Genomic DNA, 25,504 nt, shown 5'->3' with positions numbered 1-25,504 from the left:
AATTGTCAAAGGCATCAATGTTTTGCCTTGGCCATCGCAATCTCCAGAAATTAAGCCTATTGAAAATATGTGAGATCAATCAACTACTTAGACAAAATTATACAAATTTGTATCAACTCGTTGTAACTAACTAAGTCTATTTCACGGAGATGGGTCGAGATTATAAAACATAAAAGAATATTAATGTTAAATTAAATGTTATTCAATTAGTCAATAAAAATTCCTTTCAAAATTAATAGTGTGCCTAGATCAATTATACATTATTAGTTTATACAATACAGTATAGAACAACGTTAAAACAGTTTATATTAAATAAAACAATTATATGAACAATGGTGATCAGAGACATAGCACACATTACAATCCTAACGTTAATTAGGAAAAATACACCACTAATTAAATACAATCATATTTATATTTTATTTAAAATAATTATACATTACATATAACAAAAAAATATAGAATATTGAAATATACTTTTTATACTAACTGGTCACAATTTAAATAAAATCCTTTTATGAAATATCTTACAGGTTGTTTAATTTTAAATTTTGTGGTATTTCTGTGGCCACCACTGTATAATTTCAAAAGGTTGCTATAATTATGAACACTAACACTAACGTGTAATTGTATTTTTGATTCCTGCTGTGTTAACTTTTAATAAATGCTTTGCACAATTTTTGTTACAACGATTAATTCAAATTTAAATAACGAGCAGAAAATAAATGGACTTTTATTGTCCATCCTTGAGAGTGCATAATTTTAATCAATCCTTGCAAAACATGAATACTGTTTTATATGTTTATACGAATTAACAATGAGTACATAAAAAAACAATAAATCAAGACATTTTATTAGAATTCGAATTCAATATAAATTGATATTGTTTGCATTAAATTCGATTTCTTGAATTACATTACGGAAATATGAATAAAGTGATTTAATCCTTGAACGTCGGACGAAATGCAGCAGGAAAACGAGAAACAACCAGGATACGGTTCTGCTGGTGGTGTGCGTAATCTTCCCATAACTCGGAACCAAAACCTTCGAAACCCGCATAACATAAAAAAAAATGAACTGAAATGAGTCACGAGTGCATGCTACAACGAAATGCAGGTCGCAGGTGCCGAGACGGACGAGTGGGAGGTGTGGTCACTCTCGCACACTTGGTTCCACACGTAACGAGGCGAAAGTTGGTAAACAGTCAAGAACACGGGTACGTTTGGACAGGAGAAACAATAAAAACAAATTATCTGTTTTGTTTCGTGGGAAGATTGGAGTTGTTACGTTTGATCTGAGTGAGTTTCGGAAGTTTGTTGTGTGGTTGTTTGTCGCATGCGACGGTTTGTTGTATAATTTAAATAGCGTGCTTTCGAAAAGAAAACTTATTACGTGATGTTTTCCATTGGGGGAGAGTGTGAGATTCGTTATTTTCCCATTTTCATTGTTAATCATCAAATTTTTCAGTTTTCTTAAACGAAATTGAAAAAGAGGAAAGATTTCAATCTCAGATCCTGAGATTCAGGATGAGCGGGAACTCAAGAACTCAGAAGCAGATCCGTATTTAACATATATTTAAATATATAAGTAGAAAAAATTAAGTTTTTATAATTAATACATATATGTTTCTCTAGTTTAAACGGTTTAAAGCGTTCATTTTAAAGATTTTAGAATAATAAATAGTCATTTCTCATTGTAAGATACATCAGAAGTTACTAATTAAACATTAAGTATGATAAATATATAAAATATAGTTGGCGAATATTATTTGTTAAAATCTTCTTAAAAGACGGTACTGCCTTGATCAAACTAGACGAACTAGTAGTGAAAGTATTTGCTAGCCTAGAATCGCTTACACTACCATTTTACAATAACAACATTACAATACTTTTATTCAATGCACGCACTTAAAACTATGCAACGACAAAAACGGTCTAATTAGAATATTGTGTCATAAGTGTATGTAACAATTAACAGCTAATTGTGTTTAGTTGTTTTGATTTGAACAAGGTTGAACTTGTTCTAGTCACGGTTTGTTTTCAGGTGACTTTAAATCTTGAAAATGGGGTTCGGGAGGAACATGGATGGTTGTGGGAACTTCATGAAATACAGTTTGTTTATTGTCAATCTCATCATCTTCGTAAGTACTTTTATGATATTACCAAAGCAAATTTAACAAGAAATAATCAGACAATATTGAAATATTTTATTTTTTGATTTGCACAATTTTTTTTATTTATTTTTGAGCATTTTATAAATGATTTTAATAGAGGTTCAATATATCTCAATACTTCACAAAAATTTATGTTTTTTAGGATTTATTTATTTTTATTTTAAATATACATACATAATTACATAAATAAAAAGTTTATTTATTTATATGTAAAATAAAAGTTTTATTTAATAATATTAAATATTATTATATTAATTGAATATTTTTTAATGTCAATGTATATCATATATCAATATTAAATAATTGTAAATAACCATTAAATTAAAATAATAATTAATTCTTTGATTTCAGAATTTTGGAAAATGTATTATCAGGAAGTGTCATAATTTAAAATAATATATACCGATAAATATTATTTAATTTAATTTCATAATTTGTGTAAAAAATATATTCATAAATTGAACAACCAATTCCTGCTGTTAAGAACTTATTTATTGTTAAATTTATTCCCCTACTATAAATACTTATTTTAAATTTAGATTTTATTTACATTTAAAAATAAACGGGATATCAAATTACATACATTTAAATATTTTATCTTTTATTATGCTATCCATTGTGGGTCAATTTTATAATAAGTATTAATATAACTTATGCGAAATTGTTGCATAAACCGTCAACAATAATTAAAATTATTCAATTATTATTATATTATTCAATTTGGCACGAAGCACAAAATTGATTTAATAAATGTTTTTTAAAAACTTGTGGTTTAATAACATATTTTAAAATTACAAATTATAAACGTATTGTGTAAAATCACCGCAACGCCACATGTTTATCACATTGTCTGAAAATAAATTTTTATTGTAATTTTATTTTGTTCTATTGTTTCACCAAAACATATATTTTATATTTCCCAATCAAATTCACATCAGATTATGAGCATATTTAAGAATTTGCATACAATTTACAAGTAGTTTATTAAAGGAAACAATTTAATATTATTTTTAGTTGGGTGGATTAATAGTTTTGGCCTTGGGAATTTGGACGGCAGTCGACAAATCATTCGCTAATGAACTTCTGGGCACCAATTTATATTCAGGTGCCACATACGTATTAATTGCAACCGGAGTTCTGGTAACCCTTATCTCATGTCTGGGTTGCTACGGTTCCGTCAAAGAGATACGATGTATGCTGGTCATAGTGAGTTAAAAAGACTAGTAAAAATTATATAGTCATTGACGTACATATATTGTAGTATTTCATCGTCCTGTTTATAATATTCGTCACAATGTTAGTCGGTGGCATATTGGGATACGTATTCAGAGGTAAGGTGGAGATCACCTTGAGGAACGGCATGACTGGATCGTTGAGATCGTACGGTAACTACAAACCAGTTACCGAAGCTTGGGACGAAACTCAAACCAGGTAAATTCACCTTAACCCAGTCACATCTTATATAAACTATTTATGCATTTAGATTGGAATGTTGCGGCATTGATGGTCCATCTGACTGGAAGGGTAACTTACCTGAATCTTGCTGTAAATGGGTTTTGGGACGAAGGCAAAACTGCAGAGTTCTAGGCGAGAACAACAACCATTTCACCAGTTTCCAAAGAGGATGCTACACAGTTACTACAGAGTACGTTAAAGCTAACGCCATTATTATTGGAACTGCTGGTGTAGTTGTATCATGCTTAATGGTAAGGTTCCTTCTTGCGTTTAACGATTAATATTATTTTTACGTGTACATATTACAGATTTTGGGAATGGTTTTCTCCTGTGCGCTGTTCAAGTTGATCAAGTAGACAAACAGCGGAAATAAGCAACTCTTGAATCTCATATCCAGGTATTTAATGAGTACAAAGTACAAAACTTTTTAAGGCACTTGTATCGTAAAAACCTCTATGTAAATTATTTTATTTTTAAATATCTATTTGTATGTTTTTTATAAAAGAAATATTTGTTAGGAGTAATATGTAGGAAATAAATAAAAATTCATTGGATTTCTATAACAGTTTTATTTAAACAATGTATATATAAATATATTTATATAAAACGTGTCACTTTCCAAATATAGATCACTTTATATTTACATACACATTAGGTACTAAAAAATAACGTGCATCTGCCTGACGAACACGACAACTATAGTGATCGAAAATGCACTAATTTAGCGGTCATACTCCCTGTGATCTAAGCATCGTTTTATTTATCATAAAACACGGATGCCAGTGGATACCTAATTGCAAAAGCTAGCATAGAACACACTATTTGGATTACGATCAAGATTGTCGTCAGTTTTGCTTCGTGCAAAGGCCCTAGATAGAACAAGACTAAATTGATAAGCGTGAAATTGTTAGTCATCACGATGCCCTCCCTCTCCTTCCATTGGATCAGTCTAAATATTTTAAACAATTTCACCACAAACTTCCCCATAACGTTGAGGTCCGAGTAACGGAAATACGTGGTGCTTATCTCTAATCTATCAGTCTTCGAATTGAACTTTGGTAACCTATGTCTTGGACACGGTATCAATTTAAAAAGCTGCGGAGACGAGTACAAAAAGTTGAACACTTGCGGAATGAAGAAGAGGAGCGTCGTTTTGCTGAAGTGGCCCAGTATTCCCACCACCGCGAACGTCATTCCGGAAAAGTAGCAGAATGTGTCTCCCACAAACACCTTTGAGGGATACCTATAACCGAAAGTCACAAATGTTATGTAATTTTATTATAAATTAATTATTAAATGAAAACTATATTATTATAAGCTAACCCAAAAATTACACCACCTTTGTTTTCTTATATATAGGTTAGTTGATTTTAATATACAATTTAATTCAGTTTCTTGTAATTAATTGTTTCAGTTTCTTGTATTGTAAATTTAGTTTTAAACATTTTTTATTGTAATTAAAAATTCCAAATTGATTAATTTATTTAAACTGTATTTCTTCTGATTGAAACTGAGTTGATGGATAAAATTCAACTTGATCAAAAAGGTACACTATGGAAAAAAGATTTTAAAAAATTAAAGTTTATGGAGTTCAATTTAATATGCATTGCCCAAAAATATGAATATCTAGGAATGACCCACAATATTTCTTATTAAAAATTATCAATGTTGCCAACTATAATCACTATTTGAGACGATGATTTATTAACTTATTTAAAATTTAAATAATAAATATACATTAAATAATATTATTTATTATTTCTTGTTATATAATTAATTATTTCCTCATAAATATTTTATTTAACGCCACGTTTAGGTATTTGAAAATTAAAGATTCAAAAGTTGGCAACCCTAATCTGAAAACGAAGTGCTTGGAACGTCACCGCCTGTTCTTGTCATTTTTTATCCCCGCCCCACACGAAGTCGGAAAAATTAAAAAATGCCCCGAAAATAGAAACGGGCTCGCCGACCAAAAATTCGAAACGACAAATGCGGCGCAACGAAATGCGGGAAGGGACAGACGTCTCCTTCGGACTGTGTCCGACGCGCGTTTCGAGGTTAAGCAGTGCCGAATGAATCATTAAATGTACTCGTTACGTTTGAGCTACCGGCGCCTCTTCCTGACCGTCCTGGTTCTAGCTCAGGCGGTGCTCGTCGCCGTTTTCCTCTACGTCCAGATCAACCGACCTAAGGAGGCCACCGGCGATGTGGTCAGTTTCTTCCAGAGTCTGGATACGTACAAACATAATCTCATTACATATCACACTGTAGATAGTAAAATTAACTTGAGGAGCGTGGGTGCGAGGTACAGTTTTATAGATTTCAACTCGAGCGTGTGCTACAAAAATGGTACAGATCTGATGTCGATGAACAGGACTAAAAATCTGCAGTGGTCCTGTAATTGCTTACAAGGATGGCATGGCATTGATTGTGGGCAGCCTGAGGTTTTCTGGAGGGCTATGTTGGCTAACCGAAAGCCAATTAAAGTGAAGGGGCCGAGGTTTTTTGAAAGAAGAATTATTTATATATTTACTGTAGATCAGTTCTCTGAAAGTGTGGCTGATATTCGAGTCAATGAGCTGAATGACATTGTTGATTTATTTATACTTTATGAGAGTCAATCTGATAATTATTTAGAAAGTAAGCTTAATAATAATTTTTTGAAAGAATTTCACAAGAAAATTTTGTATGTCAAAGGGAACTTAACAGATATTTGGAGGACAGTAAAACCTTTGTTGAAGAATCTCAGGAATGAAGACCTTCTAGTAACAAGCAATAGCAGTGAAATTCTCAACAAACATGCTTTAAGCTTTACAAAATATTATGATAATTGGCCACAACCATTGCGCTTTCGTTTGAGGTGGTCCGTTTTTGGTTTTTTTTGGATACACCCCAGCAAAACAATCATTACTGGAGGAGCTTGTACAGTGTCTTATTTGAAACACAATCTGGATGATAGACTGGATTTTTTAATAGATAACAGGACCTTATCAAATCCTGCACACAAAGGTATCATATTAGGAGACCTTAATCATTTTGGAGGATGGTATTGTGAATATTGTACAGATGCAAATAGAATAGTAGAATTCCTCAAAACTAGAAAGAGTGATATAATAGACTGGAATAAAGTGAACAATCCCAAGATAGATAACCAATTTATAGAAGATTTGATAGAAAATGGTATTTATATAGACAGCAAAACAGAACTGAAAAGGAGTCATAGATACTCAGACAATTATTATGCCCCTAAATTTGTTACAGATTTCAGCTGGAAATATGACTATCTGATCATCAATTTCTATTCCAAAATTGATTATTATGAAGGATGAGAAAAAATCCCTTTGCTTGCTTTCAATTTAACCTGTATAGTAACCATTGTTCATACTTATATAGTGCACATCTGTAAATCAGCACAAAAGTCCTAAAATTATCTGTGATAATTAGCATATTGTGAATTATTTAATGAATTTTGTTGTGCATTAAAAAAATACATGATTAAAAAAATGTTTTTTGTTTAATTTTAAATATATCCCACTAATCTACCAGCCCCTTCACAATAATCAAATTGTGTAAATAATAATTTTACTGATTAAACTAGTTATTTTAAAACACTAGACCACTAAACATTCTAAAAGTTCTAATGTAGCAATTATATTTTTGTGTTGCAAAATGGGAAATTCAGATAATATGATAATTATAATAAGCTGACTGGCACAACATGTAAATATTTTACAAAATATATTAATAAAATCTAATTAGACGCAACCATTTATTTAATGAATGCATACCAATAATTTGCATTTACATTTGATAACAGATAACTTATCAGTAAAAGAAAACATGCATAGATAATATAATTTCAACACTCACCAATTATGCTTTAATAGAGCAACTGAACTTCCAATATATGGCAGCATAAAATATAAGCTGAACTGGTGAGCCTTCCACAAGGCCCCAAATAATTCCATGATGTTGAATATCATAATAGAAATAGCAATGACCACACTCTGTCCCACTTCCAAACCATTCACTCCAGCTAAAATATTTATGGCATTGGTGCAAAATACAGCTAGCATCCCCATGTAAATGTAATAGACTATTCCAATGTCCACAGATAAACCAAACATATTTCTGAATGGTTTAGGAACTATGATTGTAGTTGAGTTTGAGTTTACATAATACACCATTAGCAGTGGCAATGATGCTACTGTGGGTAGTAGAAGTTTGTGTCTCCATCTCAAATCTAATACATCATCAGCGAATCCTAGTAAAAGCATACAGCAGATGGACAAGAGGGCTGCCATAAACTTTACAAACTATAAAAAAGATTTCATTATAGGTAATTTGTCAATGATTAGCGCTAGTTTTACTTCGTCGTGAGGAAAATCTCCACCAAACAGGCTGTTTCCGAAGGGTATTGGTATAAATAAAAACATTGTTATTAAAAATGTGCATCCTGTTACCACTCCCAGAGACTCAGGTCTGAAATAAATTCAACCAAATTAGAGGAATCACCATTTTCAAATAGCAGGAAAAGGAAAAAATGTTCACTTAACCTACACTTTTTCACTGGTAGTCTTGCTCATATCAATTCCGAACAGATTCGCTTTTATAAACATATCCTTAACTTTGGGTATTAGTCTTACTGTTACTATGTAACAAATAATGGACATAATAAAACTTATTACTATTGGAAACCACATTATCCACGTATTATTTATCTTCGTATCCACGTCTGCCGCCATTATTTGAAACTGTCAGATAAACGTCAAAATCAGATGTGTTCTTTGTTTATGCTCAGTTGCCACTACACTTCTACAAAGACCTATAGAAACAGGTAATCTTAGTTTTTTATTTTTAATATGAAATTAATGGAAACTTTTTTAAATTGGTATAATAATACAGTAAATTACAAATTATTTTAGGTGTTTATAATTTATTTTTATTATTGTTCCAGAACCTCAATGTTTATTATTTTGAGATAACCTAGTAAAATTGGCAATATTACAAAATAGTGTTAAATTGAATATGACATTTGTGTTTTACATGGGCCATTTAAGTAGTGTTTCTTTCTAAAATTTTGAAATTCGTAATATTATTTTGCTAAGTAATATGTGAAAAATCTGAATTTCAATCAAAACGCACCACTGTCATAAAATATATCAAATTTCCGACTGTAGAATATAAATTTGTGTAAATATTTTTAAGTAGTAGTTTTCAATCTAACTGGTAACACTGGCCAATGTTTTAAACAAAAGTCTGACAGCGTAAATAGTTATGTTTACAGTCTAAGCCAATATATCAAAGGTAAGTTTATTACATCCACTTTTTCCAAGAATGACTAAAACAATTGTTTATTTCAGAGAAAATGGCTGGTAGAGTACCAAGACACACATCTGTAGTGCGGCAATCACCAGCAAATGTTACAGTATACCTGAGAAAAGCCACTGATCTTGCTCAAAAGCGTGACTATCCCTCAGCCTACCAGTACTTCATCAAGTACTTTGAAAGCTTGGATAATCCAAATAAAGCTCCACTGAGCGTACAAAAGATATTCACAAATGTCATTTGTGAAATTGGGACAGCTCTAGAAGCAACCAACAACATAGAGGAGTTACTAAAATGTTACCTCCAGGCTATAAACTTTTTTCCGAATAATTACATGATTCTCAACAATCTTGGTGGTTATATGTACAGGTAAGCAGATTCTGAAGTAAATAATATTAATTTCACTAATACATAAACATTTAGAGTTGGAGAACTGGAAATTGCCAGAAGATATTTGGAAGCTGCAGTAAAGGCAAATCCAAAGTTTTTGCCAGCTGAGAAGAATCTGCTTTATGTAAAGTGGCATCAGTTACCAAGATGGCACTTCAGAATGTTGAATGATCTTAGAAGAAATGTGGCTTATGTACGTGCTATTGATGAACTGCTTGAGGAGGGATTCACTAATGTTGTAGACTTGGGTAAGATTTCTGTTTGTCCTGTTGTAATAATTACTTAGCATATTATTGATGTGACCATTTATTTTTATTGCCTTTAATACTCAGTAATCAGTATAAATTTGATGAGTCAAACATAAAAGAATTTAGCCCAAGTCATAACAATTTATTATCATATTTTAAATAATCTGTAAACGTATGTGGAGTAAATTTTAATTTTAGGGTTTCCCCCGTTTTTAATATATTTTTGTATCTTCTAAACAAATAAATCAAGACGTGGAAATATTTGAGGAATAGAAGATATAAAAGTTTCTATGTGCGTTAATATTATTGTTTACATAATATTTGAGTCATCAAGACAATTATTCAAATTACAGCAAACCTTTAAACAATTGATCAACATTTATGAGTAACATATACTGTATCGACGAATAATATAAGTATTTACTAAAATAGATGTTTTAATGACATTGAAACTTATTAAAATTCATACTAAATAATTATTTTAGGCGCTGGTTGTGGATTGTTGAGCCTCATAGCCGCCAGTAATCCGAAAGCGAATGTGACCGCAATCGAAGAGAACAAACTATTGTACAAGATGTGCTCGGAGATCTTGAAGGAGAACGAAGCGACTAACGTGCGCCTCTTGCACTGTAATTCGACGGAATTAAAGAGCGCTCCAGCCCCCTGCAACCTCCTGGTCACTGAGATCTTCGACGTGGCGTTGTTCGGTGAACGCGCCCTCGAAACGCTCACGCATGCTCTAAGAACGCTTGTTACTTATCCGAAGTACAGGGTTATACCGGCCAGGGCGCAGTTATATGTCACCGGCATATACAGCGGGTAAGGCTTTGTTCACCATAAAATTTATTTGTTAAAGTTCTCCGTTGTCGACGCAAATTAATACAATTAAGAAAACATTTCCCAGTTATTTGCTTGCTATAATCGTTGTGATTTTTACAGTTATATTGGGTGCCGAACAACGGTGGTAACACCCTTACCCCAGTTGAACATATTGAAGTCGAAAATCTGTATAAGACAGAGTGACTCTGAACCGTACGAGGCCGAGTATCTGAATAATCCAGCCATTGCTCTCAAATACCAAACAGACACTGCACTTTTTGCTAGCATTGATTTTTCCAACTGCAACCAATTGGAGAAGATTGTCAAGGGCGAGAAGCAATTTGACATTCAATTAAAGTAAGTTATAACATACATAGATTTAATTATTGAACTGGTTCAACTATCAAAATAGGTTGAAAATACAAAATTTAGAAGAAGAAAACTGAAGCATTCATTGGTTACATGTTCAAGGAACAAATCAGTTTTAAAAGGACAAAATAGAGATTCTCTCGAAGCTGGAACAATATAAATATGCTTCATAAAATTAAATATAAATTGTGTAATATTTCAGATGCGTGAACGATGGATGGGTGCATTCACTCGCCGTGTGGTTCGACTTGGATTTGACCCAGGAGGTGCGCATCACAACCGATCCACGTAACAAAAAGTGCGTGAACTGTTGGGAACAAGCGGTCTTCCATCTCGAACGTCCCATCCTGATGAACAAAGGTGAAAAGTTGCACCTGAGGGCGTCGGCTGCCGAAAGTCGATTGAAGTTCGAGGTGGTCAACAAGAACGTACGTTTCGAGGAGTACGTCAACGTTCACGATGCTTCCGGCGATATCGTTACATTCCTCAATGATGCGGCGCTGGTACAAGCGATCTGTAACGTTGCGGACACTTTTAAGGAGGCCACTGATCTTAAGGTATAATCTTAATTTTCTGTTTATTGTCTGTCATAAAAATATTTTTAAATAAGTTATAAGGTCTATAAGAATATATAATGTAAATTTTCCAGGTGATAGACTTAAACTGTTTCCCACTGTTTGGTTTTCTGATGGCCAAGAAGGGCAGTTACGTATATCACGTCTACCAGAACGTCGATGATCTTCCGTTGTTCCGTGAGGTGATGCGCTTGAACGACATACCGAGTGACAGGGTAATATTCGTTGACTCGTCTCAAAACTGCGCCCGATACGCTGCCTCTTGCAACGTATTGTTTTACGATGGCGTTAACACGGATGGATCGTTGGCTAAAACTGGCGGTGGATTGGTGACCCCGCTTCTGAAGAGCGGGCTAGAGGGCGGCACATTACCCCGTTGCATTCCCAAAGCTATTCATATCCGTGTGCAGCTCATCGCCAGTCCGGACATCGACAACTGGAACAAAGTCAATAGTGACAATTGTCTTGGCTACAAAATTGATAAATTCATGAACGAGTACACTGTAAGCTTGGTAAAACGTAATTAAATTTCTGTGTTACATATTTATATTTTCCAGGGATCTGAACACCCCAACATATTCAACATGCGTGCTGCTCTCTTATCTCGCACAATCGCCCTAAAAAGTAACCCGATTTATTTCGAGAGCGTGATCCAAGTACCTGTTGTTGCTAAAGGTTTTTTGAATGGCGTTCACTTCTGGTACGACATCGTTTTTACACCTGAGATCACCGTTCCAACTTACAAATCGCTGTATCATCGTAAGAGCTGCGCCATTTTGGAGAATCCGCGTGTCGTCGAACCGGGGCAAATTGTCAAGCTTTATATTAAACGAGAGGATAATTACTTGAAGATTTCGATTGTAGATGATTAAACAATATTCTCATTCATATGTGTTGCATGGCCATTTGTCTGTTAATGTTTGGTCTAGTTATGCAGTACATTTCGTCTACAAAACATGACAATGCTTGACTATGTAAAATTTGTCTGGTGTTCAAACATGTACTACTCAACAGAGTACTTTGTAATTTATCAATTAACTATGATATTAATGTAAATCAAAATCATATGAATATCACTGACTTAATAGTAAAAGTCTTAAATGTAATTCTTCGAATTTTGGACTGAATTGACTGATTGTATTTGAAATTATTAATGTGATGGAATAATCTTCTCTTAGATGTTTAAAGATAATTGTATCTTGTTTAATTGAAAATTTCCTATTGTAACGTTGTTTACAACTAATTAAATTATTGTACAAGGTTATAAAATATCAAGGATTTTTCAATGCTGTAACGAATTATAATTTTCCATATTGATGTTATTCCATCTTTTTATTTTAAATGTTTTTAAAAATGTTTTACTAAAGTACTAGTTGTATGATAAGATCATCTTCATGTACTTCTATAGAAATTCTATCTTTAACTTATTTTTCTAGACGTTATTTATTTATATACAGATATCTAAATGGTTTAGCTTTGTCTGCTTTATGTTATATATTGAACATACGATGTATGTATTTTATTGTAAATACATTATTGATTACCATGTATAGATGATCGAACGACGATGTAAAAAGGCACTTGTAGATATGTAAAAGATAGTAACCATATGGACTGAGAAATGTTTAGAAATTGTTTACGAGTTGGGTTATACAGGGTATACTAGTCACAAAAACCAAAGTTTTAAAATTGGTTTCACTTTTATAAAGGTATTTTGTACTTTATGGCCTGTGACCAACTTTAATCATTGGACATGTATTATCAATTTTTACTTTTCTCTCATCTGGGAATGAATATTCAGCCCAAAACTTGTTTCGTATTGTCTATGTCGATGTTTTATTGGCGTTACAATGTTTAATAATATCTTGGCTGTTTAATTTTAAGATATATTTGTGTAAAATATATGGTATAATAATTATATAATATATAATTATTATAAAGTCCGTTAAATAAAGCATACAAAGCCACACCAATTGTTTTATTTGATCAACACAGACCACAGTTCTTAAGTTGGTAAAGGTAAGTTAAAATTACATCTTAATAACTAAGGTATACAATAATTGATTAATTAATTTTAAATAAAACTAAAAATGGTTTATTATTAATTATATTTATATTACTTTTAATTACAATTTAGTTTCATATTAATCAAAATCTAATACAACATATGATGTGACAATGTTCTATGTCGGGACTGACCGCTGGGCTGCTGCCTAAGTAGAACTTAACGGTTCCATGACCAAGACTCCGGGTCTGAAATAAACTGTAGAGGGGCTGCACGACTTTAGTTATCTAAGTGAAGTATTAAATAGTTTCAAGAATTTTTTCGATATTTTATTTATATTGGTTACTGTGAAATAATTACACCACTTTACTTATCTAAGTAAAGTATAAAAAACTTAAAAATTTTCTTTGAAATATTTTCATTTGAAACTTTATTTAGACGTCTACTTCCAAATTTTATCCTCTGTGTATATTACAGAATTTTTAGCAGCATTGGTTGCCTATTCGTGATATAAACATTTGAATACTCTGTATTCAATTCACAGAACGTATTCTGTCACCACAAACTTGACAGTTTATCTAACCTCAAATTAACTCCAGCAGAAGAAAATTTTGCTTAGATATCAATTACTGACAAATTAACAAGAAATGGACGATAATCCGAGCATTGTTATAGTGAGTTGCAGCAACACAAAACCCTTATCCTTAATAAAACTCATAACTAAGGAAAAACAACTCGATCCTGATCCAAAAACGGGTATCATCAAATGTCCCTGGATAATAGACACAAAGTATTATAAAGCTACGGTTAATATTATCGGAATTGACGAAATGTATAAAAGAACACCAGAATTCAACGAAAACGTCGACGCTGTGATAATACACATGGATTCCAATAAAGAATCAGGTTTAGTCGATTTGAATCTATGGGATGATTTGATCAAAGAGTGTGAACCTGAAATAAAATTGCTCATCTCAAACTACTGTACCAATGACACCAAAATTACGAAAACAAATGCTCTTCGGTGGTGCCTTAAACATGAATTTGAACTGATTGAACTCTATCCAACTGTAGATAATACTCACACTGATGAAGAAATAATCAAAGAGAAGTTTGGAGTTGATAGGATCATTGAAGCATTACAAACACACATGTGGCCCAACTTAGAAATGAAACAGAATGATAAGATACCTTCATCAAAAAAGATTCCAAAAGAAGTCCAAGAAAATGTTGAAGGTACAGATCAAGATGGTACAGATGATTTCACAGAGCTCTTTTCACAGTTTCACATGATGAAAGACAGTTTTCAGTCAATGCCGGCTAATCAACGCAAAAAATATGCTGAGGATATGGTGACAGCGTTCTGGAAGGCAATTGGTGGTGAAGAAGAGGAATTGTTGGACATTTGAGTTTATTGTGGATGCTCTTGATATTTAACATGTATGTATAGGAGTAGAAAGTACATTCTATCTTTGTATGTGATAATTTTTATAATAGTATTTAAACTTAATGTTAAGTATAATGGAAAAATGATAATATAAATACAGTGTAAAATTTTTACTTGGTAATTTTATTTCTTAAATTATATAATTAGTTGATTTTATGAATATTATATAATACAAATATTTTTAATTCATGTTAAGCACATCATATATTATTTTTAAATTAAAAAATAAGGAAATGTTTAAAATTAGAATTCATATTTAAGAAAATATAATATTAAAATAGATATATCAATTGTTTTCATTTATATATTCATGAGAAATTAAAATTAGATGATTTTTTTAAAGAAATTATATAACTGAATGTTAAATTAACACTTTTTTGTAACAACAACTAACTAGTTATCAAAAGAAATTATATTTATTATTCGTAGTTACAATAATTTGCGCTTAGCCTACTGGTGTAAAATTATGCTTACGGCATTTAAATCGCCGACTGGAAATTTAAAGGGACATCATCGCACTTGACAGATGTCGTAGCAAATTTTACGCAATAAATTCTCGATTTTTGTTTAATCATTTATTCTATTATCTTTTTTATAAATAGTGATGAAAAACTTCATAATACAAACAAAACTCGTTAAAATAAAAGGTATATTTAATGAATATTTAAAATATTAATCATCCTTTTTGAAAATAGTACCTAATCAGGTGATAAAACACGTACAACGGCAACAGTGTGTCTAAGCTGGAGGCAATATTGACAGTGTTTATCTTGAAGCGGGAATAATTTAGTTTTCTGGACATTTACACCAAAATTTCCTGCTATAACCACACCCGCAACTTACATAATTTGCTCATGCAGTTATTCAGTTCGTTCACGCCAGTTTAAAAGCATCAACAAGTGCCAAACAATCGGGGGGTGTAACGGTCGTAAAAACCGTTAATTCTACCCCGTAATGATGGACGAAGCGGAGATAATGAACGACGAGAACCGTCCCAGAAGATCATCACGCATTGCACTGATGGAAGTGAACGAAACCGTTTTGACGGACGAAAATCCAAATAAAAGTTCGAGTCCAGATGAAATGGTGATCGTGCAAAGAGGACCGAGAAAGAAGCCCATAACCTGGTCGCCGTTGGAGTACGACAAAATCGTGTTAGGTGTAAACAGAGAAAAGACACCGGAACCCGTTGTCACCCCCATGAACCCCAAAATACGCAGGAGGCTTGTGCTGACGCCGGACAGTTCGCAGGAGCTTGGCGAAGTTATTGCGAAGAAACTGCGTTCGGTGCGAAGCTTCGAACGCTGCACCCGTTAGTTTTAATTGGTTTAGTTTTTAGTGGTTTTTGTATTAAGTTATTTAAGTAGGTAAGCAAAATTGTACTTGTGTCATATCCAAATATTTTAGATTTGTATTCGATCTTGGAAAACACCTAAAACTAATGTTTGTTAGTTCATTAGGGTTTGAGGAGATTGATTTTTTAATCTTTAAGTTATTTTGGCTTAAATTTATAAATACAGCCATATCAAATGCTATTTCTCAAAATAATTATATGTATTTTAGAATGTTTATGTATAATGAGACTGTTAAATTTTAAAAGAATGTGATAGCAACATTGTAATACATATGTCTTAATATTCTGTTGCTATTTAATAGATATTGAATATTTTTAGTTAGTTATATCTATATATCTATATATATGTTTATTAAGATTATGAAACCAGTGCCTTTTATATGCATTAAATAAATATTTTTAAATAATCTTTTTTTATTACTGACATTTTTAGTACACAGTGTTCAAATTCTATACTTGTTTTAATATATTTTTACATAAATAAAAATATATCCTTTAGATATCTTTTATTTAATGAGTTTTTAAATAAAAAAATAAAATATTTTCCATAGGATATATTTTAGATAATTTAATGCATAAATATTTACTCTTTTATATATCAATTACTAATTTCATTAAAGCCAAAAACTGTCTTCCAGTGGACAAGTTTAAAGATAATTTAATGCAGAAAAACTTTAATTGTTGTTTAAGCCAAAAACTGTTCATAAGGTGTTTGATAATAGATGTGTGTAATATACATCTAGATCAATAAAACTACATTCACGGTTACGAATATCACTTTACTCTTAGCACAACATATTTCATAGTACATACAATATACATCATTTAAATATATAAATATTCATTGGAACATTGGATTTATGTAAATTTAATACTCTACATTTATAATAAATAGATTTACTGTGTGTAATATACTCTGTAGTACAGAGTTTTCGACCTCCACAGTGAATACGAGTTATCGAACTTCAACAGATATACTCCTTTTCCTGGATACTGGTGTGAACCAGCATACACTTCTGTCTGACAATCTCTCCTATAAACTGGAACAATTTCGGTGAGCAGAGGCTTAGAAATACCGTTCGGCGTGACAGATCCTGCTTCCAAATCGCCGGTACGAATAGCCTCCTCATTGAATATGTCATCATCGTCGAGTTCGTCCATGTCTTCCTCGTCGCTTTCAGATACATGTACAGTCACTTGTTCAGAAATGGGGGTGCCAAACTCAAAGAACACTCCAAAACCTACAAAATTGTTTCAATAGGCAATTTTATTTTGGCGTTATTTTATATTTTAAATTGTACCTATATCAAAATGGTCAGTTGCAAACTCCCAGAAGAGTTTGGTACCTTGTGGATGTGTTGGCACTCTAACAGTAACTGTCTCTCCATGTCCAACTCTCACTACTCCATCACCTTCTGCCTCTGATACTGTTTTTTTGAATTCCTCCACATCTGGTCTTGTCCACATACTTGGAGCCATCAAAGTCACCTCTTCATTATCATCTTCATTTGTATTTTCTGAATCCTGTACTTGTTCATTAGCCTACAACACAAAAGTACACTATGAATAAGAATAAAATGAAAATAAAGTCTACTAATTAATACCTTTGAAGATTCAGTAATGTGTTCTTGTGTGGATTCTCTTTGAGCTGCTTGCAGTTGTTGCATGTATTGGATATAGTGCTGTTCTTGAAGTTGTCTAATTAGAGCACCTTGCTTTTCAGGATCTCCTAGAAATTGTATGTTAAACAAAGAACTAGCTAATCAGATTATGTTTAACCTGGATATTGTTGTTCAGCATATTTTCTAAACTGGTCATAAGTCTGTTCATTTAAAGCTTGTTGAATTTGACGTTTTATTGCCTCTTCCCTTTCAAGTTGTTCCTGTATTTTCTTTTGCTCCTCTTCCTTTTTCAATGCCTCTTGTTGTTCTAACAGTCTTTTCTCTTCTGCCTCCTTACTAAAAAGCAAAATTTTTAAAATTGAAGTAGAAAGTAATTAATAAACTTACAGTTTTCTCTCCTTTTCCCTAATCTCAGTGCGGTGTGCTTCCACATAGGCCTCAAACAAAGGACATAGTCTAGACAAAAGGTCTACAAAGCCTTCTCTAGCTTCTTCACTGGGCAATTGGCCCAACTTTAGCCATGCATCTCTCCTATCCTTGCCTACAACATCCAAGGTTCCTAATGGGGGCAATTTGTGTATCGCTTCAGACAAAGGTCCATGTAATACTTGTTGGGCAAATGCCACTAGCTGTAGTTTGTCCTCATAACTGAAATGTACCGCTTTTCCTTCCTTTTCTGCAATGGAAATTGACTGTTGTTGTGCAAGGATATAATACAAACAAATCAAGAAATACCCTTGTAAAAGTTATAGGCGAGTCGATATACTTCTTTCAAAGGGAGGCCATACTTTGAAGTATCAACTGGAGAATTCACACTAGATACATTGTTAGTGCTATCCGTATTTATTTTTAAATTCGAGAAATTGTCGGAAATTTGTGAGCTGTCACTTTCCGCAGCCATTGTCGAAGTGACGTCTACAAAACATACTAAAAACTTACAATCATTAAAGTTACTAGATTCGTGTTAATTATCTTGGGATGTTTCGGTCCCTCAAGTTCGCGTACTTGACAGTTGTGAGTTGTAACATAACCTTGACGCTTGTTTACAACATCAGCCACGATTGAGTTTCTAATCGTTTTGTAATGGTAAGTGCACCCAAGATTATCTAATAGAAGTGGTTTGAAGATTAGAAAATCAACATTCTTATTGTTATTTATAGATAAAATTTTAAACTACTCGCCGTTTTTACCCGTGAAGTTTGTTTGGCCAAAACGTAATATTACGGAACCAGCAAAATTCTATCGTTTAGGTTTAAAGTTTTATAGTGCGCTGAAGACCAGTTTTTACTAGTTAATTTCCTCAAAATGTCTATGAACATTTTTAAAACTATTGCAAAACTCACCAGGACACCAACAACATACAATAACTGCATACAAAATCTAAGGGTATTTTCTACAGGAATTCCGTTGCAAAACAAGAAAGAAATTGAGGTAACATTTGTTAAAGCCAATGGAGAGAAAGTCAAAGCAAAAGGTAAAGTTGGAGACTCACTTTTGGATGTAGTTGTAAACAATGATATTGACCTGGATGGATTTGGGGCTTGTGAGGGAACACTGACTTGTTCTACATGCCACTTGATATTCACCCCACAGGATTTTAATGAACTACCAAATAAGGCAACTGAGGAAGAAATAGACATGTTAGATTTGGCCTATGAATTAACAGACACATCAAGATTGGGATGCCAGATCTTTTTATCAGAGAAATTGGATGGATTGGAAGTTAGAGTACCAGCAACTATAAATGATCAAAGGAATTCTTAATTCAAATCTTATTACATTTGTTAATTAATGTATTTGAATCTTGTTTAGCTAAATTTACAAATTTATATTGAATATAAATATTTTATTGTAATTTTCGTTGAAAATAGATATATTTTAAAAAAACTTTGATTTTTATTGTTTTTTTTTTTCACAAATTAATCCTAATAGATTCTGTTAAAATGAAATGCATTCTTTTTATTAAGCAGTAAGTATTGATTATATCTTTATTTACAGGGTAAGCACAAGAGTCACAAGAAGCAAAAGAAACACAAGAAACGTAAATCATCTAGTTCAGAGGAAGATGAATGGGTAGAAAAACGAAATCCAAATGACTCTTCTTCTGAAGAAGAGCTCATTAAAAAGAAACGTAGGAAACACAGCACATCAGAGAGCTCTGATTCATCATCTGATTATAAAAAATACAAAAAAGCGAAGAAATCTAAGAAAAGTAAAAAACGGAGAAGTAAATCAATAGATAGCTCAGATGAATATGAGAGCAAAAGTCACAAAAGAATTAAATCTGAAAGTCCTGATGATGATAGAAGAAAACCCACAGAAGATAATCAAGAGACAATTGAATATAAAAAACCTAGTACAAGAGATGACTGGATGACCTTACCGACATCATTCAATTCATTTTCAAGCCAAGACAGACGAAAGGATCGTGAAGATAGGAGAAAGGAAGAAAAAGAGAGGCAACAATACAACCCTAGAGAGTGTACCAGGGAGCTTAATCCATATTGGAAGGATGGTGGTGATGGGTTGCCTAAATTCAAGAAACCCAGTGAAGAAATGTCCTCAGAAACTGGATCAAGTTACTCTAGGTCAACTAGAACATCCAACTGGAAAAAAAAGAAACCTGAAGAAAATGAGAATAGAACGTATACAGAAAAGTCGGATATTATATATACGAATACACCTGAGACAAGTACAAATGACAAACAAGATGTTGATGATGATGATGATAGGATATTGTCAGAAAAGGAGCTTAACCACCTTGCAGCTAAATTGGTTAAGGCTGAGATAATGGGAAATATACAATTGGCAAAAGAACTGAAAGATAAACTAGACAAAGCTAGAGAGTTAAGACAGAATGCTCCAAAAACAGTTGAAGAAGAAGTAGTATTGACGCGCACCGATAATCAAGGTAGGTCGCAACCTGTGAAACTTCAGTCAGATTATGGGCCGAGTAACCACCGCAAAGAAAAGAAAAAGAAAATGCCAACTCATCAAGACGGTGAAAGGATGAGATATTTCGCCGATGATGATAAATATTCTCTTAAAGAGATGTTTGAGAACGAGAAGTTTAACACAATTGAAGATCAAAATAGTGAATTTGCAAAAATGGTGAGTAAAACGAAGAAGAGAGATGACCTGGATGATATTTTCACCGATAACATAAGGAAAAAAGAATCGGACTCGAAGATTGACTCTAGAAATAGGGACAGAGCGGTTCATCAACATCAAAAAATAACGAAAAGTCTGGACAATTGCTCGTACTGTCTTCAAAGTGAGGCGATGTTAAAACATCTTATGGTATCAATGGGTGAGACTGTTTATTTAGGATTACCATCATTTGAGCCTTTAACTGATGGACATTGTCTAATTTTACCTCTAAGACACGTAATTTGTTCCACTCAATTGGACGAAAATGAATGGCTCGAAATGTTGAACTTTAGACGATCTTTAGTGCAGATGTTTAAGTCTCGAGGTGAAGATGTTATATTCTTCGAGACCGCAATGTATTTACAAAGGTACCCGCATATGATAATCCAATGTATACCCGTACCACAGGAAGAAGGTGACATGGCTCCAATTTATTTCAAAAAAGCCATAGACGAGTCGGAAACAGAATGGGCCCAAAACAAAAAACTGGTTTCATTAAAAGGTAGAGATGTGAGAAAGGCGGTTCCTAAAGGTCTGCCATACTTTTTCGTGTCATTTGGAATGGACGAGGGATTTGCACATGTTATAGAAGATGAACAGATGTTCCCCAGTAATTTTGCTCAGGAAATTATTGGAGGGATGTTGGATTTACACCATAGTAAATGGAGGAAGCCTAAAAGACAAAGTTTTGATGAACAAAGTAAGAGAGTCTTGGAGTTCAGCAAGAGTTGGTCCAAATATGATTGTACTAAATAAATAAGAATAAAATAACACTTTTTTGTAAAAAAATTATAATTTTCTTTATTTGCCTTCTTGAAAAACTTATTATTTAATTAGTGATTTTTCATTTATAATTATTTCTTATAATTATGATAATGCTGTAACCCTAGATGGATCTGGGAGTATAAATGATGCCTTGAAATAACTTTTTATATATAATTTATTCTTTTCATCACTTACACTAATTAGTAAAATTATGTTATAAAAAAGTTATAGAAAGTTAAACAATCATTTCCAGCTCTTTAGCATATTCTATGGCCTGTTGTGCCAACTCAGTTGATGGGATGGGTTCATGCGTCTTCCTTTCTTCCGCGACGAAATGGAACATGTTGTCAGACCCAATTTTCCATTTTTTATTCTATAAATTTATGTTTTAAAATTTTATATTAACAGAACTTAATTATATACTCACCCTACTTACAAATTGATTGAAAGCCTCCTCATTTTGTAAATACAGCATTCTTGCAGCATCCCTAGGGGAAATCTTTTCATATGCCTTTTCTAAGCAGACAGCAATTTCACCTCTGATTGTGTCTAAAAGAATGTCCATAAAGAAGTTATAATTTTTGGCTGGCACATTTCCTTTAGCTAAGAAGATCTAAAATTCAAATACTGAAATATTTTTATTTGTTCTAAACACAAGTATTACCTTGTTGTAACTACCTTCCATTAGATACTGTTCAATGGACAATGGATGTCTTATATAGAGATCATCCTGAAGGTGACTAGCTGGCAATAATTCTAATTCAGTGTGAAACTCAGCAACTCTGTTCTGTGACAACAGAAACAGTAAATTTAAACCCAAAATTTGATATTTAAATGCCGATTCTGGAAGCAAGTTCTGGTAATCAAAATAATAGCATTTTAATTGAGCAATGTATCGCTCAAAGGCTGGGATGTTGTTTGCTGCTATACTCCATTGTACCCCAATTTCAAGAATATCTCGGGCTAGTAAAAGTTCTTGTTTTGACGCGGTCGAGCTGGACGTAGGCAAGAATATCAGATTTGTAAGTTCCAACTGGAAATTATAATATTATGCCAAATCAGTGAGTTAACCTACAATGTGTTTACCTTTAAATCCGACAAAAGTTTCTCGCATTTACTCAAGTTGGGGGACGACGCCGACCACTCTGATTTTAATTGCTTGTATAAAGCGGCCACTTCATTGATTTTCGACATATTTTCAGCAATATTTCACAAAATAATTTGCTATGGAGGATGATTTGGGTAAATTTTAAAGACAGTTTTGACAGATGACGAGTGTTTTTGTTGGTTGTTCAGCGCCCTCTGTACAAAATATTTTACAACCAACCAGTAGGGAAAACATTAATTCATCTTCACATGTTGGCACCATCTCTTTTTAATATTGAAAACTAAAATAAATTTTCGATAATGGTGCCACCAATTATTAAATGTTTAAAACAGTGAATTATCAATGCAGTTTCAAATAAAGAGATCTTTTGCATATTTCAGTAAAGCTCCAAAATACCAATTTTATCAAAATATTTCTTGTAGATAAATTAAATAATCCTTGTTATTGTATAAATTGTTTCAACAAAATTAATTAGGGCAATTTGAATTACACCACATTGATCGATAGTTGGTTTGTTATTATTGGGGGGCGCTGTTTCCAGAACATTTTTTTATTCAAAGGCGTGTTACCCCCTCCATTTACTACCCACCAATCAGGACGCTTGTAGTAACACGTTACTCGACAAAACCGTTTTACGCGGCAGTGAAACGTCAATTTGCTAGTAAACTTTGAAACTGTGACAGTGTGTCAGTTGTAGCATCGATTGTTTACCCAAAACCGTTTGTTGTTTATAAACACCGCGATGGCTTTTATGATGCCGGTTGTGAAAAACGATTGGGACATCTACAAGTCCAATCGGTCCCGGAGAGTTTCCGAGTGCTCGAACACCTCGAATTGCCGGTCGAGGAAGGTGTCCGAATGCCGGTCGGAGGGACCCAGTCTTTCGACGTCGCCAGGCTCCGACTTCATAACGTCGCCGACGCACCGCAGCGTGCCGGCCAACATGTCTTCGAAACAATACTCCAGGGCCAATTCTCGGACCAGCTCCAACAGCTTGCAGAGTCCGGTGAAGAGCGAGTCCTGTTCGCCGCCGAAGTGCAACTCCACGACCAGCTTGAACAAGTTTCACAACAGATTGTTGGACAAGTTGAAGAAGACCATGAAGCACAAGGACGCGGACAACGAGAGAACGAGTTCATGAGATGGGGAGAAAAAGAAACTCCAGCACCTCCAGTAGAAATGGGACGATTGGGACTGTTTTGTTTGGGGTCAGTGACTGTTTAAGGCCGGCTATTGCCAGGTATAGCAATTTGATACATTGCCCTGTGATATGTAGCTTAATTTTTATCGGTTCGAGCTTTTGTAGTTTTATGAGTTTATGGCTGGCTCGGTCTAGAGTGTTAAGTGGGGGACTGATCCGGTAACGGATAATTCTTGTTTTTCGATATTTTTTATAAAAATATAAAAATATGGAAGCCGATTTTAAAATTTCGACCGGTTTTTAAATTTAGCCAAAGATTCTTTTAATTTTTACTTGGATTCAGTATTAAATCAATTTTCTAAATCAATTTAAATTAAATTGTTTCCTCGCTTAAGGGGTTCTCATAGAATCTGCTACATTGAGTAAAGACTGTGCAAAGGAGGATTTAACGGAGTTGAAATGTTATCATAAATAAAATTATTGCTTGTTATATTCATAGGTTTAATAGGTTGTACTTTGAAACAACTTTATAGAGGGTTATATTTAGGAAGTACAGTTTAAAGGTCGCTTAACACCCAGTAACTTGGAAAGATCTGGAATAAATGGATGTTTATTCTTTTACATTCAACAAGCCTATTGTATTAATTGTGATTTTAAATACTCTTAGGACTCTCGATTCTATTTTTCAACATCTACCTGGTTGCTAGATTGTTTGAGAGGCCTACAAGATCTGTTACGACCAACCTTTTTTTCAGGACGGACGTTTACTTTGTCCGCACCTGAGATCACTGCCCTCGACAATTTTTCTATTATTAATCAAATATTTTTATGTATTACATTCCTACGACACAATAATGTAATCAGTCTTAACGACGAATATTCTAACGAATGCGTGAACAATAAATAAATGTTGAATAAAATTTATATAAATTTCTAGATAAGTTATTTTGTCAGATGAAATTTTATTGTATGTATTTCGATATTTTCATGTTTTCATGACTATATCCACTTAATGTGTATAATTGTCGTGTACTGATTTGTAAATTATTTGTCTAAATAAACAGCCTTTTGAATGTATAACTTGTTTTTTTACAAACCTCTTCCTTAATACCTAAAGGAGTTAATTTTAAACAACCGAATGGGTTAAGCAGTTTAATTAAATATAGTTTGTAAAAAATAAAAAAAAAATATGCATATTTGATCACGACTGATTCACATAACTTATTCATTAGAAGTTTTTCTATAAATTTCTAATAAATTCGGTAGGTGAATCACTTTGTATACTTATGAAATGAAGGGGGATTCCCACAAATGTAACTAGTATCCATTAGACATTGTCAGTTCAATGAATTGTTTATATAAATAATACGAATGACATGGAGAAATTGTATTACTTCGAATATAATTGGACAAACAATTTTTTGAGGGTCAATGGTTATTTACAACTAGGTACAACTATTTGATGAATTGCCATGTGACAAATAGTTTGATGTTTATCAATTTGTTGGCACCACTACGTTCAGATTGACTTAATTAATTATCAACTTAATTTATT

General features: G+C 32.9%; 10 protein-coding genes across 11 annotated transcripts; 7 read left to right on the top strand and 3 right to left on the bottom strand.

Annotated features, from left to right (window-relative positions):
- The first annotated feature begins 1,015 nt into the window (after window positions 1-1,015).
- LOC109597758 (CD151 antigen) lies at window positions 1,016-4,182 on the top strand. 2 transcript variants are annotated; one of them, XM_049969669.1, is made up of 6 exons: window positions 1,016-1,216; window positions 2,044-2,140; window positions 3,188-3,379; window positions 3,435-3,604; window positions 3,657-3,879; window positions 3,937-4,182. In XM_049969669.1, exons 2-6 carry the CDS (start codon window positions 2,063-2,065, stop codon window positions 3,982-3,984), a joined length of 711 nt encoding a protein of 236 aa, XP_049825626.1. In that variant the 5' UTR covers window positions 1,016-1,216; window positions 2,044-2,062; the 3' UTR covers window positions 3,985-4,182. The 2 variants fall into 2 exon arrangements, with proteins under 2 accessions (XP_049825626.1, XP_019869075.2); XM_020013516.2 differs by having other exon boundaries at window positions 1,018-1,298.
- LOC109597742 (UDP-N-acetylglucosamine--dolichyl-phosphate N-acetylglucosaminephosphotransferase) lies at window positions 4,183-8,376 on the bottom strand. The gene is made up of 4 exons (XM_020013498.2): window positions 8,189-8,376; window positions 7,999-8,110; window positions 7,499-7,944; window positions 4,183-4,871 (listed from the first exon to the last, which is right to left on the bottom strand). The coding sequence occupies exons 1-4, from the start codon at window positions 8,371-8,373 to the stop codon at window positions 4,385-4,387; spliced, it is 1,230 nt and encodes a 409-aa protein (XP_019869057.1). The 5' UTR covers window positions 8,374-8,376; the 3' UTR covers window positions 4,183-4,384.
- LOC109597740 (beta-1,4-mannosyl-glycoprotein 4-beta-N-acetylglucosaminyltransferase) lies at window positions 5,063-7,266 on the top strand. The gene has a single exon (XM_020013497.2). The coding sequence runs from the start codon at window positions 5,713-5,715 to the stop codon at window positions 6,955-6,957; it is 1,245 nt and encodes a 414-aa protein (XP_019869056.1). The 5' UTR covers window positions 5,063-5,712; the 3' UTR covers window positions 6,958-7,266.
- A 228-nt stretch (window positions 8,377-8,604) lies between the features above and the next one.
- Window positions 8,605-13,326, top strand: LOC109597746 (protein arginine N-methyltransferase 9). Its single transcript, XM_020013503.2, has 8 exons — window positions 8,605-8,935; window positions 8,992-9,325; window positions 9,380-9,594; window positions 10,080-10,413; window positions 10,534-10,770; window positions 10,985-11,339; window positions 11,432-11,860; window positions 11,915-13,326. Exons 2-8 carry the CDS (start codon window positions 8,997-8,999, stop codon window positions 12,227-12,229), a joined length of 2,214 nt encoding a protein of 737 aa, XP_019869062.1. The 5' UTR covers window positions 8,605-8,935; window positions 8,992-8,996; the 3' UTR covers window positions 12,230-13,326.
- Window positions 13,327-13,910: 584 nt separating this feature from the next.
- Window positions 13,911-14,922, top strand: LOC109597762 (alpha- and gamma-adaptin-binding protein p34-like). The gene has a single exon (XM_020013520.2). The coding sequence runs from the start codon at window positions 14,010-14,012 to the stop codon at window positions 14,769-14,771; it is 762 nt and encodes a 253-aa protein (XP_019869079.2). The 5' UTR covers window positions 13,911-14,009; the 3' UTR covers window positions 14,772-14,922.
- A 1,999-nt stretch (window positions 14,923-16,921) lies between these two features.
- On the bottom strand, window positions 16,922-18,701 carry LOC109597781 (Golgi resident protein GCP60). Its single transcript, XM_020013547.2, has 6 exons — window positions 18,521-18,701; window positions 18,173-18,461; window positions 17,943-18,121; window positions 17,768-17,892; window positions 17,465-17,705; window positions 16,922-17,404 (listed from the first exon to the last, which is right to left on the bottom strand). The coding sequence occupies exons 1-6, from the start codon at window positions 18,684-18,686 to the stop codon at window positions 17,061-17,063; spliced, it is 1,344 nt and encodes a 447-aa protein (XP_019869106.2). The 5' UTR covers window positions 18,687-18,701; the 3' UTR covers window positions 16,922-17,060.
- Window positions 18,702-18,783: 82 nt separating this feature from the next.
- LOC109597782 (adrenodoxin-like protein 2, mitochondrial) lies at window positions 18,784-19,596 on the top strand. Its single transcript, XM_020013548.2, has 2 exons — window positions 18,784-18,871; window positions 18,946-19,596. The coding sequence occupies exon 2, from the start codon at window positions 19,091-19,093 to the stop codon at window positions 19,547-19,549; it is 459 nt and encodes a 152-aa protein (XP_019869107.1). The 5' UTR covers window positions 18,784-18,871; window positions 18,946-19,090; the 3' UTR covers window positions 19,550-19,596.
- LOC109597780 (CWF19-like protein 2 homolog) lies at window positions 18,790-21,742 on the top strand. The gene is made up of 2 exons (XM_020013546.2): window positions 18,790-18,871; window positions 19,784-21,742. The coding sequence occupies exons 1-2, from the start codon at window positions 18,869-18,871 to the stop codon at window positions 21,689-21,691; spliced, it is 1,911 nt and encodes a 636-aa protein (XP_019869105.2). The 5' UTR covers window positions 18,790-18,868; the 3' UTR covers window positions 21,692-21,742.
- A 115-nt stretch (window positions 21,743-21,857) lies between these two features.
- On the bottom strand, window positions 21,858-22,988 carry LOC109597756 (26S proteasome non-ATPase regulatory subunit 8). The gene is made up of 4 exons (XM_020013514.2): window positions 22,787-22,988; window positions 22,365-22,733; window positions 22,128-22,313; window positions 21,858-22,073 (listed from the first exon to the last, which is right to left on the bottom strand). The coding sequence occupies exons 1-4, from the start codon at window positions 22,892-22,894 to the stop codon at window positions 21,936-21,938; spliced, it is 801 nt and encodes a 266-aa protein (XP_019869073.1). The 5' UTR covers window positions 22,895-22,988; the 3' UTR covers window positions 21,858-21,935.
- A 474-nt stretch (window positions 22,989-23,462) lies between these two features.
- LOC109597750 (uncharacterized) lies at window positions 23,463-25,029 on the top strand. The gene has a single exon (XM_020013508.2). The coding sequence runs from the start codon at window positions 23,551-23,553 to the stop codon at window positions 23,947-23,949; it is 399 nt and encodes a 132-aa protein (XP_019869067.1). The 5' UTR covers window positions 23,463-23,550; the 3' UTR covers window positions 23,950-25,029.
- The last annotated feature ends 475 nt before the right edge of the window (window positions 25,030-25,504 follow it).

Source organism: Aethina tumida, chromosome 7, assembly GCF_024364675.1.
Source record: "Aethina tumida isolate Nest 87 chromosome 7, icAetTumi1.1, whole genome shotgun sequence".
NCBI classification, from domain to species: Eukaryota; Metazoa; Arthropoda; class Insecta; order Coleoptera; family Nitidulidae; genus Aethina; species Aethina tumida.
Note: the sequence above shows the minus strand (reverse complement) of the source record. Positions and strands in the feature narration are given on the sequence as shown.

What these genes read in the sequence shown, in the direction of transcription:
- LOC109597756 (XM_020013514.2), bottom strand. Translation starts at nt 22,894, where the DNA reads ATGTCGAAAATCAATGAAGTGGCCGCTTTATACAAGCAATTAAAATCA. An exon ending in AACTTTTGTCGGATTTAAAG is followed by an intron (nt 22,734 to 22,786) that starts GTAAACACATTG and finishes TATAATTTCCAG; the next exon opens with TTGGAACTTACAAATCTGAT. An exon ending in TGGAAGGTAGTTACAACAAG is followed by an intron (nt 22,314 to 22,364) that starts GTAATACTTGTG and finishes TTTGAATTTTAG; the next exon opens with ATCTTCTTAGCTAAAGGAAA.
- LOC109597750 (XM_020013508.2), top strand. Translation starts at nt 23,551, where the DNA reads ATGGCTTTTATGATGCCGGTTGTGAAAAACGATTGGGACATCTACAAG.
- LOC109597758 (XM_049969669.1), top strand. Translation starts at nt 2,063, where the DNA reads ATGGGGTTCGGGAGGAACATGGATGGTTGTGGGAACTTCATGAAATAC. An exon ending in TTGTCAATCTCATCATCTTC is followed by an intron (nt 2,141 to 3,187) that starts GTAAGTACTTTT and finishes TATTATTTTTAG; the next exon opens with TTGGGTGGATTAATAGTTTT. An exon ending in TGGGACGAAACTCAAACCAG is followed by an intron (nt 3,605 to 3,656) that starts GTAAATTCACCT and finishes TTATGCATTTAG; the next exon opens with ATTGGAATGTTGCGGCATTG.
- LOC109597762 (XM_020013520.2), top strand. Translation starts at nt 14,010, where the DNA reads ATGGACGATAATCCGAGCATTGTTATAGTGAGTTGCAGCAACACAAAA.
- LOC109597740 (XM_020013497.2), top strand. Translation starts at nt 5,713, where the DNA reads ATGTACTCGTTACGTTTGAGCTACCGGCGCCTCTTCCTGACCGTCCTG.
- LOC109597746 (XM_020013503.2), top strand. Translation starts at nt 8,997, where the DNA reads ATGGCTGGTAGAGTACCAAGACACACATCTGTAGTGCGGCAATCACCA. An exon ending in CACTAATGTTGTAGACTTGG is followed by an intron (nt 9,595 to 10,079) that starts GTAAGATTTCTG and finishes TAATTATTTTAG; the next exon opens with GCGCTGGTTGTGGATTGTTG. An exon ending in AATTCATGAACGAGTACACT is followed by an intron (nt 11,861 to 11,914) that starts GTAAGCTTGGTA and finishes TATATTTTCCAG; the next exon opens with GGATCTGAACACCCCAACAT.
- LOC109597742 (XM_020013498.2), bottom strand. Translation starts at nt 8,373, where the DNA reads ATGGCGGCAGACGTGGATACGAAGATAAATAATACGTGGATAATGTGG. An exon ending in AAGACTACCAGTGAAAAAGT is followed by an intron (nt 8,111 to 8,188) that starts GTAGGTTAAGTG and finishes AATTTATTTCAG; the next exon opens with ACCTGAGTCTCTGGGAGTGG. An exon ending in GAGATTTTCCTCACGACGAA is followed by an intron (nt 7,945 to 7,998) that starts GTAAAACTAGCG and finishes TCTTTTTTATAG; the next exon opens with TTTGTAAAGTTTATGGCAGC.
- LOC109597781 (XM_020013547.2), bottom strand. Translation starts at nt 18,686, where the DNA reads ATGGCTGCGGAAAGTGACAGCTCACAAATTTCCGACAATTTCTCGAAT. An exon ending in AGGGAAAAGGAGAGAAAACT is followed by an intron (nt 18,122 to 18,172) that starts GTAAGTTTATTA and finishes TTTGCTTTTTAG; the next exon opens with TAAGGAGGCAGAAGAGAAAA. An exon ending in ACATTACTGAATCTTCAAAG is followed by an intron (nt 17,706 to 17,767) that starts GTATTAATTAGT and finishes TTTGTGTTGTAG; the next exon opens with GCTAATGAACAAGTACAGGA.
- LOC109597782 (XM_020013548.2), top strand. Translation starts at nt 19,091, where the DNA reads ATGTCTATGAACATTTTTAAAACTATTGCAAAACTCACCAGGACACCA.